The sequence below is a fragment of the Sinohyriopsis cumingii genome, chromosome 3, assembly GCF_028554795.1.
Source record: "Sinohyriopsis cumingii isolate HCF-2022 chromosome 3, ASM2855479v2, whole genome shotgun sequence".
NCBI lineage: Eukaryota > Metazoa > Mollusca > Bivalvia > Unionida > Unionidae > Sinohyriopsis > Sinohyriopsis cumingii.
In genome coordinates this window covers 48,688,931-48,709,046 of record NC_142963.1, presented here as the reverse complement: position 1 = coordinate 48,709,046, position 20,116 = coordinate 48,688,931, and the positions used below count along the sequence as shown (strand labels likewise).

Below are 20,116 nucleotides of genomic sequence, written 5' to 3'. Positions count from 1 at the left end.
TAAGTTGTCTTTTCCTTTGATGTCCCTGATGTCAATATTATATTCCTGTAACAACAAACTGTACATTAATATTCTCTTATTTTTGTTTTTCATCTTGCCAATGAACATAAGGGGGATGTGATCACTAAACACAAAAATCAGAGAAGTTGGAATGTGCTTTTCAACTGCCAGCTCTAATTCTCTTATTCTAAATTAATATATATTCCCTTTTGTCTTTCTCTCTTTCTCTCTGCAATTCAAGTTGCATTTGCATTTGTTTCTCTTCTTTTTGTAGCTGCATTTGTTTCTCTTTCTGTAACTGCATTTGTTTCTCTTCTTTCTTTAACTGCATTTGTTTCTCCCCTTTCTCCTAAAGCATTTTCTCTCTCTTTCCTCCATATCTAATTGCATTTGTTTCTTCTCTTTATTTTTCTCAAGTTCAAGCTTTCTTAACTCTAATTCCATCTTGTATTTTAATTTGAATTCCTTTACTTTTATGTTAGAGTCAGATACAGACTTACTGATCAAAACCAGAGCACTTTTATCCAAAACATTCTTTTCCACCAAATAGTGGACCAAAATATTTTTTATTTCTTGCTTTGTTACAGAAGCTTTTACGTCAGAAAGATCATATTTTCTGGCAAGTTGAATCAATTCATCTTTTTTCAAGAAGTCTTACTGCTCCTGGGTAGGATTTGATATAAAGATCTCCACTTTTGATGACACTGTAAAAAGCTTGCTGATTTCACTAAAGATTTCTAAAATGTGAAATAATACTTGTGATTTAAAATTTTCAGAAATATTTTAACAGACTTTGTATCCCAAGTACGAGTGCCCAATTTTCTGTTATGAGTCTGTACTCTTAAAATAAGTAACAGAAAAGAGTGAAGGCACCAAGCTTTGTACAATTTAATAACAAATAATTTATTTCCCTTGAATACAAAGTGAAAAATGAGAAATAAAGAACTTATTGTATTAATTAAATCCAAAAATAATCCAAGAATTAAAGACATAAGTCCTAGTAATAAAAATTCCTGAATAAAACTGAGTTCAAGTCCCGTAGAGATCCAAAATTGAAAATGATGATGAGTCTGTTATGGTCAGCAAAGTGCTGATGTGTCAGCAGTCTTTTTTTGAATCACAGAAATATTATTCCAGGTTTGAATTCAGTATAAATTCTAATGAATGTCTTTATCCAAGAATTTTGTCAGAGCACTTTTGTATTTCCAGAGAAAATAATCACTTGATGTTAAAGCAGAACTGGTGAAATCCTTACAGTCACAAGATAATATAGTTCTCTGCTTAACCTCAGGTCACATTAGCATTTTCTAAAAGCAGCCATTATCTAATGGAAAAAAAACAACCTAGAATGATCTTAATGAGCCTGCTTTACTTACAACACAATAACCTATTCAATTCACATGAGAATTTCCAAAACCCTGACCCTGATCAACATTATTTACTACTTCTTGTTTACCAGAATAATAATTCAGTTAATGAGCCTATACACATAGAGAATAATGAAGCTATTATTAGTTGTTTACATAAATAAAATAAAAAAAGTCAATCAGGTCATGCAGAAATGAACTCAGTGCTGGAAATGGTCAAGTCCAGCAAACAATGTTACATTACAATAACATGTAATGAAATAAAAAAATCTATAAATAACAAACAATTAAATTAAATATATATAACTATATATATATATATATATATGTTTCTATAATTGCCCTCTGTCAACCCGGTGTGAGATTCAGTTTCATGCTTGGGAATGCAAAGAATTATGCTACTGTGAAATGTTTCTGCTGTCCCAGTCACATATGTTTCTGTGTTGCAAGATCCAGTGCCTTGTTTAATTAGCATGTCCTGCTTTTAAGACTTTAGTACTGTGTGGTTTTTGCATTTGCTGTGTCGCCAAGGTTGGCTGGTTTAACTCTTAATAAGCATATGGCAATCACTGAAACATGTCTTCAAAACTGCAAAATACTGCTTCATGGTAAACTAGTCTTCCAAGGTCCTTGGCATATCATGGTGTAAATATCTTGTCCTTGGTTTCTGCTGTAAACAAGTGTATGTTATTTTGATTTAATGACAAGTGCAACACACACTACTATGCCACTACTACTTGACCTTGGTGACTGGTGTCACTTCCTGATGAATACTCGGCAAACACACTTGTCTTCAGTTCTGCTGATGCATCCTTTGTTGGTTGTACTGGCGTATCTATTGTCAGAAATGCTTGAAATGTCTTGTTGTTTCTTTTTAAAATGGACATGTTTAAATGTAATCACATGAGCTGCAATAGGTGCTGGTTGTTGTTGTTGTTGTGGGGTTTAACGCCATTTTTCAGCACACGATAGGCTATACATGGCGGCCAGTATTAATGGTGGAGGAAGAACCCGCAAAACCCTGGAAAGAACCACCAACCCACGAGAAGCTACTGGCAAGCTTTCTCACATGCCCACATTGGCTGAATCTTAGACTCGAACCACCGCAGACAGAAGTGAGATGGCAGTGATCCGAAACGAAGAGCGCTTTAGACCACTTGGCCACTCGGGGCCCCCAATGGGTACTGGTACCACAACATATCTAAAGTAAAGGTTGCTGCTGATGTTTGACAAAGAGGTCTGGTTGATTGGATCATATTTTGTAAATCACTCACAAGACATTCACAGTTATCTTTAGGCAGAAGGTGGCATACAAAACTGCTGTGTACAATCCAAGCTGTGATGATCCCACTGAAGCAGTCATCTTGGCGCCCTTTTTAGGCTGGTACATGGCATAGGTCTTTGTTACCTATTTGTTGCACATTGCCATCAGGAAAAGAGGTCAGATTATGTATTCTTCCACTGTGCTAGAGGCCAACAGCATGGACAGGTGATGATGATTATGCTGTGCTAGTGTTGATTCATCATTTGTTGCTGTCATTGTGCTGATAAGCTTTCCTGGTTTTTTGCCTTTGGGTTGTATCATCATCATCCTTGTCATTTATAGCAACTGACATGCTTCTTGTAAAGTTCTGGATATGGTTGTTTGAGTGCTTGACTCTTAAATTGCTTGCAGATAATATAGACTCATTTCATAAGTGTTATAGCATGGCTGGTGGTTTAAACAATTTGATGCCACCATATTACACAAGATCAAGAGTGGTGGCATAAATAAACTGGTAGGACATTGGTGAGTCTATGCACAGACGTTGCTTACCAAACCTTTCTGAGAAAGTCATAGACCTCTGCTCATTTCTTGGCTTTGATGAAATTGTCTTCTCTTAGTATGTCCCTCAGTGAGTCTTCATTTTGCAGTAAAAGATGGCTGTCCATGAAGTCTTCTTGTGAAAATTATAGGCAGCGTTATTATACTTTTGTGTTCGGATCCATTCACTAATGCTAGCAAAGCAGCTGATAGAGACAAACTAGGTAAGGGCAGTTTCCTAATGCCAGAAGCCACAAGGAAAAGTGCAGTCATTGAGTAGAAAAAGTGTGTTGTTCTCCTCAAACATTGTAGCAAGTGCACAGAGCAGGTCATCCAGATCATGGCCTTGTTCAGGCATATAGTAGGGCAGATGTTGATGATAAAATCAAAGTGGCTTTAAGATGGGGATTTGAGAAGATTGCAGGCATATACACTCTTGCGGTAGCTGTGGTAACCTCTGATCGTTATGTAGTATTGCTGTAAGTAATCAGACATTTTATTGCACTAATCTTCAGTATTGCACTTGTTATTGGCTAGTAAATGACCAAAACAGACTGGTAATTTTGTATGTTGAGCTGTATGTCTATGATGTGGCTTTTACCGTGCCTCTGTCACCAGTCCATGTTTTATCCACATTATTCATTGCAAATGTTCTCATAGGCATCTGTATTGATGGCATTGTTAAATGTGACCCACCCTGTTGGAGCAGAAAAGCACACTACATCTGGTTGGGGATTTTTTCCATCTAGTAATAAAAATGAAACTGGATAAAGCTGCACATCATTTCACAAAATGATAATATTTGAATTATTTGCATGAATAGATAGTTGTCAACACTAGATCCACAACTGATGGTAAGGCAAAGTTCAGCTGATTTTGCAAAAATTGTATTAGTTTGCTTGACTATTTTCATATGTCCTTCTTTGACCTGACCGGAGATTGCACATAATTGTTGGCTATATCAGTTAATCTGGTTTGAATGAAACTCTCACAGAAACACATTGGGCTTGAGCAGTGCTTGGGTAATTTTTTACTTTCCCTCGTCCGCGTACTTTAAAATGGCACATTTGTTGTATTCTGCATTGCTGTTGAAGTGAAATTCTTGTGGCAAAACCATTTCCATACTCTGCTTAACAAGCTCCAGTATTGCAAATGAATATCTTATTGACGAATCCTCTAGGTGGACCAGTGACTGTAACAAGTGATCTGCACTTGTCCTGCTTCCCATGTTGGGCTCTGATAAATTTGGTTCATTCCAGGATGGTACATTATTTTAGCTGCACTTAGTAACAACAGATTTTTGTGAGAATGACTGTAGCCTGCTACTCAATAGCAATGGGTAGTTCAATGTGGTTATGCTGGAAAAAGTAATGCAGGCTGCCATTTCTGGAATGACAATGGACTACAGTGGAGCCTGAGTGGGTCAGCATCATCCTGTCTGACCCAAACTATCAGCTCTCTAATGAGGTGTTCTCTGTTTTCATTTTAAAACTTACATGGTTTTTATGGAGCTGGCATAGCATCCACTACCCTAGCTTTTATCAGTATTTTTATGACCTCAAACAGATAAACTCAACTGGAAAATATTGTTCATGGAAAAAACATCACTCAACTGCATGTTATTTATGTCCTATGGGAAGTCAACAGGAGTCTCATACAAAATACCACACTGATGTAGACTGCATGATGGCAGCATCCTGCCAGTCAGTGGAAATTTGTCAGGTTATTATCACTGGGATTTAACTGCAAAACTTTAAGAATATTGGTGGTTTTACACTGAGCAGCAATAACTGCTCTATCAATATCCAGGGTGCCAGTTTTTACTTCATTAGTCTCCATATGAATTTTTATGGTGATAGAAGATGGGTGAAGCTATTAATCCCTTTAAACAGAATCATATGGGCACATAATGACATCATTAACCAGTTGTTTCTGCTAAAGTCCCACATGAAAGCTTTGAATCTGCACTACAGTTATTATGTACTTCTGAGAGAGGGACTAGTATAAGGTGAAGTTCTTTGCATTTGTAACGTGGAATAAGGAAGAGAATGTTTGCATACCTCTGTGTTACTTTCATGTACTGTGATTGAGATTTCTTTACATTTCATTACATTTGGTAATTATGGTAATTATGGAAACTATCTTAAGCAGACAGCTGATCAGAATGGCTGCTCTCATATGCCTGAAAAGGAATTTTGCCAGAGTAGACAATGCCAGCATCTTACAGTGTAATAAATGAATCATAAAATGTATAAAATAATTTAAAAAGGTACTGCTTACAATTCAGTGATTATTGTTTCAGTGAGCAAGAATCTGAGGACTGGAGAGAAATGTTAGATCCTCAGAGTACTGATAACTTTCAGTCATCAAGCCATGTCATCCCTGTTAAGAAACCCACTCCAAGGAAGGCTGGTAGCCAAGCATGGAAGGTACATGTCTTTTTTCAGGGAAATGATTTCCAACAATGTTTATTTGAAAATCTTTTCAGGAGAAAAAGATGTGCTTAACCATTGTTTTATACCTGTAATATGTAAGGTGAATGTGAGACATTCTTTGAGGCTTTCATTTTGTTGTCCGACTATACTATTTGTTTTATTTTGTATCAGTCTCTTTCTATATCTCCATGCTTTTTGTGGCCATGCTGCTTTAAACATATCAAATTGATATTTAGTTTAAATATTATAAGAACTAAATCGCCATTTTCATCAATTTTCATTCTGATTTCTGGTAACTATAAGTTTTGTTATGAAATGTGTTTTAAATGGTCCTGTTTTGGAAAATTTGATTATGTTATTCAACATGCCTTGTTTGCAACAATTTTATGTAACTTCATGTTTGGTCTTGGTATGAAAAAAATGTGATGCAGATATTAGTGTTTTGCATTCATTTATTTTTATGGTCATCAGTTTTCAGTGGCTCCTTTTGGTGAAAATTTACATCTTTGTTCTGTAACAAGTAAAAAAAATTCACAACACGTCATAGGGATTACTTTTTGGGCAGCATTATCATCATCGTCATAGGAGTCAGAGATTTTAGATGCCCACCATAAGGCAGAGCATGATATGTGATGATGTTGTCTGTCCTTCTGTCTATTACCAATTAGTCTGAGCATAATAAGTTTAGATACCCACAATCTGCAGTTACCAAACTTTGTGGATGGATTACACTTGGGGTAAGGAAACTTTGATTTATTATTCAAAGGTCAGGGTCAAAGGTCAAGATCACTTACTGAATGAAGAAAAGTGGTTTCCGCACAATGCTCGACATCTCCATCATCTTCAGCTACCAGACTTTGTGAATAGCTTGCAATTCATGTGAAGAAGTACCTTATTGATGTTAAGTCAAAAGGTCAAAGGTTATGGGCACTGTGACTGACAATACAAAATTGTTTCTGTATAATAACATTAATTCTAAATGATGTACCTTGACCAGAGTTTGTGAATGGTTTACACTTGGGGCAAGGAAGAATGATACAGATTTTGGGGTCAAAGGTCAAAGTCACTGGCTGAAAATAAATTGGTTTTTGCAGAATAATATTCGTTTTACATCACAGACCTGGCCCAAAGATTGTACATGGATTGCACTTTGAGTAATGAAGTTGTCTGTTTAGTTCAGATTCAAAAGGGCAAAGGGAAAGGTCACTCTGATTGAAAGAAGCAAAATGGTTTCAGTGCAGAACTAAAGTTGTATAACCAGTGATAGTCTCAACAATGCGTAAAGAGGAAAAGCATATATTTCCAGCATGATAATGGTAGTGCTGCTGCTGCATTATTATATTAGAAAGCACAGAAAATAGTTTTATGTGTACAACATGCTCAGCTATGATGATTCATTGCAGGGAATTCCAATCAAAGTTATGAAGAAAATGCCAGATTGTGAAGAAAAACCAGGCCCATTAAAAGGCAGTGAATCACATGTGGTATTGTTTCAGACACCTGTAAGTTATCAAAATCATATGCAGTTTTTTTTTGTTCAGTCTTTTCACATCTGTTTTAAGTTTCTATAAAGTAACAGAGAAAACTCCATTTGTATTTTAAGTTAATATAATTGGAGTTCTAGTTCAATTATCCATACTTTAATGTTCAAAGTGCAATTTTGTTAAATGATTATTTAAAAGTGACCTTTTCTCTCTTGAACAATCAAACATAACATTTTGTGCAATGATTAGTGATTGTCAGCTTTTTAGCAAATAAAATGATTATTTGAAATATTCACATTTTGTTCTAGTATAATTACAGAGTGTAAATAGTATAAATTTAGTTTTGATTGCAAGGTATCTTTTAAGTTTCTCTGAATAAATAGTTTTTTCATGTTGATACCCAAATTCTTTGGTTTTCTTTGATGTAAAATCAGTATAAGTAAAGTCTTCAGATGAATTCTATTGATTACCTGTTACACTACTAAATTTTATGCCATCATTCATTCTTGAATGTGTGCCATGTACAGGGTTCCACTGATTATGGTATAATCCTGGAAAAAATGTCATAGAAAATCCTGGAAAAATCATCATAGAAAACAGCCAAAAATTTAAAAGTTGTGGAATTTCACCCATGGCAACATTTTCAAATTTATGTTTTTTTTTTTAAATCAGGGCCATGACTGTCATCCAGTTTTCTCATTCCTCTAAATCTGGATTTAAGTGCACATATTTAGACCTATTTCATTCTTGTAATATTCATGTACTATCACTATTTCCTGTATATAGATCCAACTTTCCAGTTTTTTAATTGTAAATTCAAAGAATTTAGTCTTGGTAAATCAGAAATTTGTCATGAGTAATTCATGGTAAAGTCATGAGAAAAGTAATCAGATTTGTGTAGGAACCTTACATTTAGATAGGGTCTGGAAAACTGTGTAAAATATTTGCTTTGAATCTCTTGGATTCTAGACAGAATTTTTAATGCACAGTAGTTAATAGTCACTGTCCTTGAGTTCTGTATTTCTTATACCAAGATGTTTTCTTTTTCAAGAAATGAAAGGTATGGTATGTGCATTTTACCTGCCTACCAAATTGTCTCCCTTAGTGAAGTTTGATCAAAAGAAGTCACAAAAAGCAGCACCATGACAGATTACCATATCCTGGTTGGTAACAAGCACAGTAAATCTATTTATAGTTCTTGATAGGTTCTGAATGAGGTTAAACAAAAAATAGCTTACTGGTGCTATTGGTCACTAACAGGAGTATACATATTATATTGCCATACCCCAATATCATCCAAGCTGGCTTATGGCACTAAAATAATGTTAAAAACTGCTTATGCTACAGAGAAGAACTCTCGCTACATAATTACAATATTCTGGTTTTCTGTTTCATGTAGTTTTGTAGCGGTAAATATGTCAGTATGTTATAACAGATAAGAATAGCAAATACAAGAATGCAAGTCATAACATTTAGCTGAATGCAAAGTGTACTATTAACGATTTTTTCCAGTATGAATACAAAGAAGAAAGCCCAAGTCCACCAAAGCCATATGCTCATTATAAAGATAAATGGGACCATTATCATGTTCGAATGCCATGTTCAAGTCAAAATGAGTTCCCAGTGAAGGAAAAGGTATATAACTTTTTGTATAGGTAAAACTTGTAATACACTGAATCCTTTGATTATTCAACTGCTTATTCTAATTCTTTGTTTTACCCAAGAACTGAAATAATAAACTATTAAAAAGTGCAACACTACTTTACATAGTAAAGGCTGCAAAGTCCAATATCAAAACCTTAAATTAAGTCGAAATAAAATATATTTCTCCATCAAGTACATTTCTTGGGCACATTGCCATCAGTAAAATAACCTCAGCTACATCTGGATCAAATCCTCCTTGAAAGATGACTTCTTTACATCTTTATATCATATAAATGAAAGGAAGTAAATCTTACAGATTAACACTCCTCACACTAGGTGACCAGCCGGATACATGATGGCAAATGTCCTAATGGCTTCTTGTGGCTTTGAACCGATAAAGAATAGACATTCTCTTGTAATCTTCTCTGAAACATCATCAAGTAGAAACTCTGCGCCTTATCCCATTTGTTTCTCCGATGTGTTCAGGGTCTGAAAGGTGGTGGTGGGAAAGCAGGTAGCATTGGAGTTGCCACCTCAACTCTTCTTTCAAGTTAACCCTTCCTTTCCATGACCTTGCCAGGGATCATACCAGAGAAGAGATGATCATCGACAGAAAGACCACTCAGCAACAGTGGCCAAGCAAATTATAGGCAGCCACATGCCTCTAACTTTTGCAGGCAGAATAGTAGAGAGAGAGAAAACAAAGTCTCTTCTCCCCCATGCCTCCTGCCAGCCAGCAATGACTTGTCTTTCCTGCCTGCTAGCAACCCTCTTGCAGGTGCTAACTTCTTTTGTTTCCCCAGACTTGGATCATATTCTTTCCAAACCATCTTGGAGGGTCTCCAGATCATGTTCATCTAGCCCTCTGCGCCACTTTTGTCCTCCTTCATCATGACATAGATCCCAGGCAATCCCACAAAGGCAGTTATGTTAGAGAACAAGCATTTGCTCATAAAGCATTCAAGACTGTTTCTGTTCTCAAAATCCAATAGGAATTTGAGACTGGATATAGACTCGAGTAGGTTACAAAATGCAATAGGAATTAGACACTGGATGTAGACTCGAGTAGGTTACAAAAGCCAATAAGAATTTGAGACTGGATATAGACTCGAATAGGTTACAAAAGCCAATAGGAATTTGAGACTTGATATAGACTCGAGTAGGATACAAAAGCCAATAGGAATTTGAGACTGGATATATACTTGAGTAGGTTACAAAAGCCAATAGGAATTTGAGACTGGATATAGACTCGAGTAGGTTACAAAACCCAATAGGAATTTGAGATTGGATATAGACTTGAGTACGTTACAAAAGCCAATAGGAATTTGAGACTGGATATAGACTTGAGTAGGATACAAAAGCCAATAGGAATTTGAGACTGGATATACACTCGAGTAGGTTACAAAAGCCAGTAGGAATTTGAGACTGGATATAGACTCGAGTACGTTACAAAACCCAATAGGAATTTGAGACTGAATATAGATTTGAGCAGGTTACAAAAGCCAATAGGTATTAGAGACTGAATATAGATTTGAGCAGGTTACAAAACCCAATAGGAATTTGATACTGGATATGGACTTAGCAAAATTAGTCAATTTATTGCTGCCCAGAATTTTGGGGTGGAGATGGCAGGGTTCATTCTCCTGTCCTGTCAGTTTGACTATGCAATCAATTTTTGATTGGTGTAATGTGGATGGACCTATTCTGATCATATTTTATAATTACCTTCACTTTTGCTACCATCTGCTAGTGAACCAATTCTGTGCCCTTCTCTTTGGCATCAGTCTCAGCCCTTAGGCTTTCAATAAGACATTCAACTGCAGCATATTCCATATGTGGCTCTCCTCCCACGCAGTGACCCTGGAGTACTTCCACCATAGTCTGCACAGATACTCAGTATATACTGTTTTAGTTCAAAATATGAACAACCTTCTCTCCCATATTTGCAGTTTAGGATGGATGGTCAGTGTGGAGAAATCAGGCCTTGTCTCTTCAAAGCATTTTGTTCAACCAAGCATGGAGTTTCTAAAGCATAACAATCTGGTTTCATCTTCCTCCTAGATGAAGTGACAGTGTCATTGATGTGTTGAAGATGTCACCCACCAGGATATTCATTTCTTTGAGTTTCTTCAATTCCTTGACCTGCTTGATTCATTATAAAGGAAAGGCCAGCTGCTTCTTTTAGAGTTCTCTCCCCATTCGTCCATCTTTCACTGAGTTTGCATTCTATGCACTAACTAATATTAGACCTGTTTGCAACAAGATGGAACGACAAAGTGCCTACTTTTGTCTCTGTTTCCAGACCCAATGGCATTTACTTGACACAATAGTTTTAATACTGAAATTAATCCAGAAAATAAGGGGTAGCTTGCAAAATGTTTCTGATTTTCCTTCACCAATGGAACAGTTTTTTGAGTCAGCATTCTGCTAAATTTGGTGACAGAGATATTAGGAAAATCATTTTGCCTTTCCTCCCTTCCCACCTGCCCCTGCTGAAGCAGCAGAGGTTATCAGTATTCCATTCTTGTCCATTGAAACTCCTCTTTCATGCCTGACTCTTGTTAGAAATGTCCTGTGTGAAAAGGAATTATGTACTTCAGTTGTGGAGACCATCTTGACAACTGGATTGCTATCCACTTTGGAGACATGAGAGGAAGTGGCAACATTTCACCCTCTGATGTCACGTTAACATTGCACTATTTTCAGCCTCCATCCCCAAATTTGCTAACTTCCTTTTCCTGGTTGAGGAAAAAAATCTAACCCCTGTCACAATCAAAGGATACCATTCAGTGATTTCAGACATGTTCAAACGACATGGAAGAGATGATATTGTCCAGTTGTGACATTTTCAACCCACTCTCATTCACAATGTTTCCAAGATGGAACTTCTCAAATGCCATAACATGGCCCAGCTTGTACAAATTTGAACTCCAGTTTTTGACCTTGCTGCTATGGTTATTATACAAGACTCGTTTCCAGATAACAGTAGCTACGGTTTGCCTGCCATGGACCTGAACTACATTTAGTGCCATTTTGATGGTTAGCTGTACTAATGGTGCAACTTGCTTTTTGTATCTAATAATAGGTTACTGTCTATAGACAGTCAAACAATAATTATTAGCCTTCTACCCTCCATCCCCTGGCCGAGTCATACCAAAGAACTACAAAAATGGTACTAACAGCTGCCTCGCTTGGCGTTCAGCATTAAGAGGTTAGTGTTAGGACTGGTCGGCCTGGTGTCAGGATAATGTGACTGGGTGAGACATCATGCTACATGTCTGCGGCATGATGCCTCAGTGCTAGACATCACTATAAACTGTCACACTGCAGACATCGTAGCAATATGACTGAAAAATTATTAAAGCTACGTTAAAATTGCAAATCACACAAATCAACCCGTTATGTGCATTCAGATACTATCAGAGGCCTACAGAGTGTGGCAGCTTCCCAAAGCTTGTCCTTCTGGTCAAGGTGGGAAAGCAAGACATAACCTCACCATCACTTGGCAAAATGGGGTTTATATAATTGGCACACTCTGAAATCTCACAGAATCGGGTATGCCTCATGAAGATTTCAGCTCACAAAATATAAGCAATTTCCATGAGACTGGCCTTCACACATAATGTCACAATCTGAGACACAGTGGAGTCATGCTCAGTCTTTATTCAGCTTTTATTTATGTGACATGGCCTCGCAAAAGAGAGAGCTGAATCTTGTCAGGCCATTGGTAGTTACCCAGACAGTTACCATGCCCTGTTCATGACAGCATAACCTCAGTCTCTGGCAAGACCTTACAACATTTGCTGGATTCACCCAGGACTGTTTGACATGTAAGGCAATAGCAACTTGCAGGGTCCTACAGGGATCTCCCTTGCATCAGTATAGAAACATAATCTTTTAATTGTGATTTCAACGATATCTGGCTTGAACAAGACAAAATACAAGGAATTGGCTTCGATGGGAGAAGGAGCCCTTACAAGTCATGCCAAAGGTAAGATGCAGATTAATACACAGTAACTACACACTGTTATGAATTATGTGTGAGGAGGCAGGAAGAGAAGTAGAGTCCCAATGTGATTTAATATTGACTCAGTATGGAGAATTAGTGGTTGAAGTTATCCAATCGGACAATCATCCCTTGAAATGACTGAATAGAACAGAAAACAGCCTTGATGAAGTGTTTTATTCCTTCCTTTCCAAAAGAAAGGAATATGTTGAACTTTGGAATGTTCTCCAGAAATAGTTGTTGTTGTCACATGGGCAGGCAACAATGGAGAGAGGATTTTCTGTGAACAAATAGGTATCTGTTAAGAACCCAGCAGAGAAAGCCTCATAGCTCAAAGGCTAATCATTGACACAATGAGAAAAGCAGGTGGACCTTTGGAAATCGTCATTAGCAATGAAATGATGACATATGCCTCTTCTGCAAGACATAAGTACCATGCCTATCTGGATAAGAAGAAAGCAGAGGAGGAGCATGATGAGAAAATCAGAAAAGGAAAGAAATGGGAGTTAGCCATGGATGAAGTGGAAGAACTTAAAGACAAAAAGCTGCATCTTGAAGCTGACATTGCCAGCCTACATGCTTCCTCTGTTCAGAAGGCAGAAGAAGCAGAGTTAAAATGACTCATTGTGCTTGTAAACAGAGTCAAATGCTCTTTGGAGAAGAGCAGAGAAAGATGACAGTGGTGGCTTCTCTTTCCAAAATGATTGAAGAGAAAAAAGCAGCAACTTTAATAATGCATTTAAAGCAGTGCTGATGTCTGTTAAGAGAAAAATTTATTTTGTCTTAAATCTGATGCATAAGTTACATATTTCTGAAATAACAATGAATGTTAACCTATCTTCTAGGTCATTATAAAGCAATTTTAGGAAATTAATTATAGTTTGAATTTCATCATTAAATAATATTGTAGTATTTTGCATTCGTTGTTTTCTCATATAACTTGTATACAAAATGTTAGCGAAAATTTTGAGTACAAAGTGAAAATGAGAAAAAAGAACTTGCAGTATTGTGAATTAAATCCCAAAATAATCCAAGAATTAGATCAGACACTAGTCCTAGTAATTTAAAGTCCGTAATAAAGTTCAGTAAAGGTCCAGAAAACATTCAAGTTGACGAGGTGTCTGTGGTAGCTATTGAAGTGTTGATGTGTCTGCAGTCTTTTTTTGAATCACAGAAATATAATTTCAGGTTTGAATATACTATAAATTCCAGTGAACGTCTTTATCCTAGAATTTTATCAGAGCACTTTGTATTTCCAGAGAAAATAATTAATTGAATTCAGTAATTTGAAGAAAATAAAATTCAGCCCAAACTGGTCACAACATAATACAACTTGAAGATGCTAGATGTGTGTACTTGTGATTTGGAATTTTAATGTAGCTTCAACAATTGTTCAGTCATATCGCTATGATGTCTGCAGTGTGGCAATTTATAGTGATGCCTAGCACTGGGGCATCATGTCACAGACATGTAGCATGATGTCCCACCCATTTATATTATCCTGACACCAGGCCAACCATTTCTAACACTAACATGTTAATGCTGAACGCCAAGCGAGGCATCTGTTAGTACCATTTTTGTAAGTCTTTGGTATGACTCGGCCAGGGATCGAACCCACGACATCCTGCATCTGAGTGCCAAATCCTTACAATCACAAGATTATATAGCTCTCTACTTGACCGCAGGTCACATTTAGCATGTTTTTTTTTAAACCATTACCTAATAGAAAATAACCTTCTAGAATGATCTAATGAGCCTTGTTTATTTATAACACAATAAAATGTAAAATTCACTTAGGAAGCTCCAAAACCCTGACCCAAATCAACAAATTTACTCCTTCTTGTTTACATTAATAAAATTCCTGATATTAAGTTCATACTCATCAAGAATAAAGAAGCTATTATTAGTTGTTTACATAAAATAAAATAAAATTTTTTAAAAGAAGTCAATCTGGTCAAGCAGAAATAAACTTAGTTTTGGACAAGGTCAAGTCCAGCATTCATTGTTACAAAAATAGCATGTAATGAAATAAAAAAATTACAACAAAACAAATTATATATATATATATATATATATATATTTTGAACAAAACCACAAGTCATTATTCAAATGAATCACTGATAACGTTAAAACGTTTATAACAAATGCAGAACCTCCTATGACAAAAAGAAAAACATCACTAGAGGAATATTACTGGAGTTCATTTTGCTATTAATATACTGATACATGTGATTAATGTTTAATGATAGATTTATATCTTTATTGCAATGTAATTTTCAGATGTATGCATATATGAATAAAGAATACAGTGCATTAGAGGTGCATGGTGTTACCAATATACCAGTTAACCATGGTATTTATGCCCAGTAGTATGTTCGATGGTACTTTTTCAGTGTACCGGTACCTTGGTAGTTTCCGTCAGTAAGGAATGTTTGAAAATTCCTGAAAAATCTTGCTACAACTTAACTGTTTTCATTATTGGTGACAAAATAATTTTTAAAAATCTATTTTACAAAACAGTTGTATTTGTCACAATTTAATGGTGACAAATATAATTCTATTTATGATTTCATCTTTGACACCTATCACATATGCCAAATGAATTGTGAAATAGTTTCTTGCAAAAGCCAACTTTCAGAAAGATTTTGAATTTAAAAAACCAATGAAATAAACTCAAACAAAAGGATGCCTTGTTTTACTTATTTACTTTAATATGTGAATGTGTTAAGTACATGTGTTCCTTTGTAAGACTGCAAATCATCCTTTAATTTTTTCAGATGTGCACTTGTTATTTTGTCTGAAGTATACATAAGTTCTTAAGTCAACTAAATAGTTTCTTGTTTGTTGAATAAGTGTGTTTTATGTTTACTAGCCCTTTCTGATAAGTATCTTACCCAGGTGTTGGCATCCACTCAAAGTTTCACTGCCCATTATATCAATAGTGTAGCTAAAACATTGTAGGTTTTGGTGTCAACACAACATACATTTATCAGCAGGCTCTCTAATGTCAGCACTATGTCTTCCATAGTGTAAGTTTTATCATGTCACTTTAGTTACAGTTTGTAGATTGCAACTTGTATACCAATTAACATACACATAGCAAATTCATCTACTGTATGGTAGTGGAAATTTTATTAATGGGAGGGGGCTGTGATTTTCTTTTGGGCTGAAATATTTTCTTTTCTTTTATCTCAATTAATGTATTTTCCTAATAATATCATTGATATAATATAGTGCTTATTTGCTATAAATTAGAGGAAGATATTTTTCCAATCATTGACAAGAAATAAAAACGTATCAGGCTCTTGCCCAAGATCATTGACTGGATGGTCCCTAATATAACTGTAGTATGGTAGGTAGGGATAGAAGTTTTCTATTGAAAGAAATAACATTATTGAAACATAATACTAGTGATTATATGGAGTCTGAAGTAATGCCCATATTAATTTTCCATTTATTTTGTCAGCATGGAAAGAAACTTAAAAGACGTTGGGAGATCATAACTGGAGCTCTTTCTCCAGATATAAAGGATATATCTGAATTGCAGGTAATTCAAAACTTTATTATATTACTGTGTCATTTTGTATGCCTTCCTCCTAATAATTCAAATATGTTTCCTTAAAGTTACTTTGGTAACCAAGTTTCATTATTAGAGTCAGGAGCATGTTCTATTTCAAACTGATTACTGGTAACTTACCGACAGCTTTGAGTTTTTGGGGATACTGAATATTTTAAAACTTTTCGTATTACATGCATATTGTTTGTTTTTTTTGTTGTTGTTGTTGTTGGTTTCATTGGCACTTTTAACACATTGTCTATATCATGCTGTGGACATGAGAACTAGTGCCTTTCTCAAGGACACACAGAGACAGCAGACCTTGGCTGGCCTAGACAGGTATCAAACCCACAATCCTTAAATTTTGGGTTGAATGCTCTACCAACTGAGCAACTGTGGTTTTTCATCCAAGTAAATGTATAATATTGGAAGAATTCATCTGTACTGGTCAGTCAAACCACGGTGTAGTTCTAATGTTTAATTACTACTGTGCCAGTATTAAACAAAGGCGGTGTCTTGGATATCCAAGTCTACCCTTTCATCCCTAATTTGTTTGCAGTGCTTTAACAACCTGAAATGCCACCACCACCAAGAGGGCTGCAAGAGGAAAACTGTCTGCCCCATTTGTGGTCCTCTTGGTCATTATGGTTAATCCTTTATGGAGAAAATATCTTGCACTAATTGCCAGGGTTACCACTTTTCATCCTCTAGAGACTGAACTGAATAGAAGCAAGAGACGAATATACAATGGTTGAAGCATAAGAGAAACGCATCTCTGAGGCTATACAATTTGTGGAAGCCATCACCCCACACATGGCAGATTCTATGCCAGTACAGCAAAGGTGAACAGAAACCTTACACAAATTCTGTCTGTACTCAGAGATTTTATTTTATCCATGGCAAGGCCAAGTTTACAGTCTTAGCACCTCCAAAACCTGTTCAAACAAACACCTAGACCAGAATTGAGGCACGAAAGACAGTTGACCCACCCAGCAAGTGACCATCAAGTAACACAATGCTAACAGTGAAAAACTGTTGAAACCCCATCCCATGAAAAGAGCAGAAAACCTGTCTTCATTGGTCACAGTAATGGTGTTATTGTTGTTGTTGTTGTGGGGTTTAACGCCATTTTTCAGCACACGATAGGCTATACATGGCTGCCAGTATTAATGGTGGAGGAAGAACCTGGGAAAACCCCGGAAAGAACCACCAACCCTCGAGAAGCTACTGGCAAGCTTTCTCACATACCCACATTGGCTGAATCTTAGACTCGAACCGCCGCAGACAGAGGTGAGATGGCAGTGATCCATAACGAAGAGCGCTTTAGACCACTCTGCCACTCGGGGCCCCAGTAATGGTGTTAACACATAAGATTCCCAACTCATCTATTGAGAAACTGGTTAAACATGGCCCATCCAAGTCCATCAGATCACTGGTACTTGTTGAAATGCATGCTTTAATCCAAATAAAAGAGATGATTTAAGAATCTACCAGACTCCTGAAAGAATTTAATAGTGCTATAAAGCTCTTTTTTAAGTTTGGGAGTCTATAGAGGGTGAACACTGGAGATCCCCCGATACTACACCAGAGAAGTCCCATGCTTTCACCATTTTCATAAATATGTCTAACACCATAGTACAATGTTATACCAAGGACTAAAGGCAAATATTGATGAAATTAGTCTTCTGCTTAAAGAACTTGATTCAGTCACTGCCTGTCTTCTGAAGACCTTTTTAAAAAAGATGATAGAGTTAATTTTAAAATCTTTGCAGGGTACAGTTTTTCAAGAAATGTTGTTACGGTTGCTGGGAGTGAATCCTCCCAGTCAGATTAACCTCAGATCTGCAGTAGAGGCTTTTGGCCACACACTCAAACACTTTCCTGAATATACCTCTCCCACCAATCAGTTTGTCTGATCTTGACATATTACTGAACAGTTAACAACACCTTTTGTTTTGCGTGATAACTTTAATGGCCAGCATACACTTTTGCACTTTTGAGCTGTAAAGATATCAGCAAGAGAGGGAAGAAAATAAAGGACTTTGTTTCAAAACACAATCTTTGCCCTTTTAATGAAAAGTTGTATGCATACACGCATCTTGCTGTAGGATCCTACAGTCCTTAGATCTGACCATCGGCAGTCCATACCTTTTATTTGACTTCTCTTAGGAAGTTGGTGATGACCTATGTGGCTGTAACCAATTTTTCAGTATACCTGAGGAGTGATACTTCCAAACCTCAAGGGTTCAGGTAGAGATGAAAATTGAGCAAGGCAGATTGGGAAACATTTCAGTGCCTGTGTGAATCATTGTACTACCAAACTAATCCATCTACTCCTGCACACGATGTGATCACTCCAGTGGCTTAGTGGTTAGAGCGTACACATCTGATGCGGAAGGTCACAGGTTTGAACCCCAGTTGAGTCCTACCAAAGACTTATACAAATGGTACTAACAACATTAAGAGGTTAGTGTTAGGACTGGTCAGCCTTTTGTCAGGATTATATGGCTGGGTGGAACATCATGTCTGCGGCATCATGCCCCAGTACTAGACATCACTAGAAACTGCCACACTGCAGACATCATAGCGACATGACTGAAAAATTGTTAAAGCTACGTTAAAAATTTGAATCACACACACAGATATCTATATATATATATATATATATATATATATATATATATATATATATATATATATATATATATATATATATATATATATATATATATATATATTGAACAAAACCACAAGTCATTATTAAAATCAATCACTGATAACATTAAACCTTTTATAACAAATGCAGAACCTCCTATGACAAAAAGAAAAAATTCCAAACCTTGTATGTTCAGATATACAAATTCATCACATAGTCAGTACACTTTACTTATAGTGTGTGCATTTTAATACTTTTAATATTACAATATTAATATTACAACATGTCAACATATCACTTTATGTGATTCTGTTTAGTCCAAATAAACCTATGAAATTCTTGTGCAATATTGTTTTTACTGATTGGTTGTGATCATGGGAAAATTTTCCTAACCATGCCTTTCTGGAAATTTGTAGTTCTTGCTGGTACTGTGAAAATTTTGGTGTCCATTTTCCTAATTATTCATGAAATGGAACTGGAAAAAATGGTAACGTCTGTCTTAATATGGTCTAATCACACCACAGGGGTATAGCATATCATGCTCTGAAAAAGAAGAAATAAAACTAAGGGTATTGATCAGTTGGTAGCTGGTGTGGAGCTAGGGTGGGAGGTACTTAGTATACCTGTAACATGGAGTCCTCCCTACATATAAGCATGATTTAAAAGATAACTTATAGAGGTAAATAACTAACCTCTGTTCACAGAAACATGTGGACATAATGTGGTCTCTGAACTGACAGAACTTTATCGAACCACAGCATTTTTATGCGATAAGATAACCAAACAAGCTACTGAGTAATGTTTTTCATGTGTTGCAAGTCTAACTCTAAATAAAATTTGTTTATGTCTTCTGTAGTCTACTGTTCAAAGTTAGTTAATGCAAATATCCAGTCACAAGTACATTACAGATGCATCCAGTAATCATCCTTTCTCATGAATATCCCAACAATGGAATGTTTACTAGAAAAACTGACAGACTTTAGTGTTAACATGGATTGTCTACCCTAACTGGTATCAAACATTGTGACATCACACACATTGGACATTCTGTGTTGAAAATTGATTTTGTCTGTGTAAACTGTTTAAGTTAATCAGAAAGGCATTTGATTTTTTTTTAATAATTTGTAAGAAAAACTTCTTTTAAATGTTAATGGTTGTAGAACT

The 20,116-nt window shown here is 36.1% G+C and overlaps 1 protein-coding gene across 1 annotated transcript in view; it reads left to right on the top strand.

The window, feature by feature from the left end:
* The window catches only part of LOC149802816 (poly(ADP-ribose) glycohydrolase-like), a 277,168-nt gene that overhangs the window by 29,948 nt on the left and 227,104 nt on the right, over positions 1-20,116 (top strand). The window contains exons 9-12 of the mRNA XM_089952264.1: positions 5,474-5,600; positions 7,010-7,108; positions 8,603-8,725; positions 16,207-16,287. Of these exons, the coding sequence (XP_089808390.1) occupies positions 5,474-5,600; positions 7,010-7,108; positions 8,603-8,725; positions 16,207-16,287 (430 nt within the window). The remainder of the gene's footprint in view (positions 1-5,473; positions 5,601-7,009; positions 7,109-8,602; positions 8,726-16,206; positions 16,288-20,116) is intronic.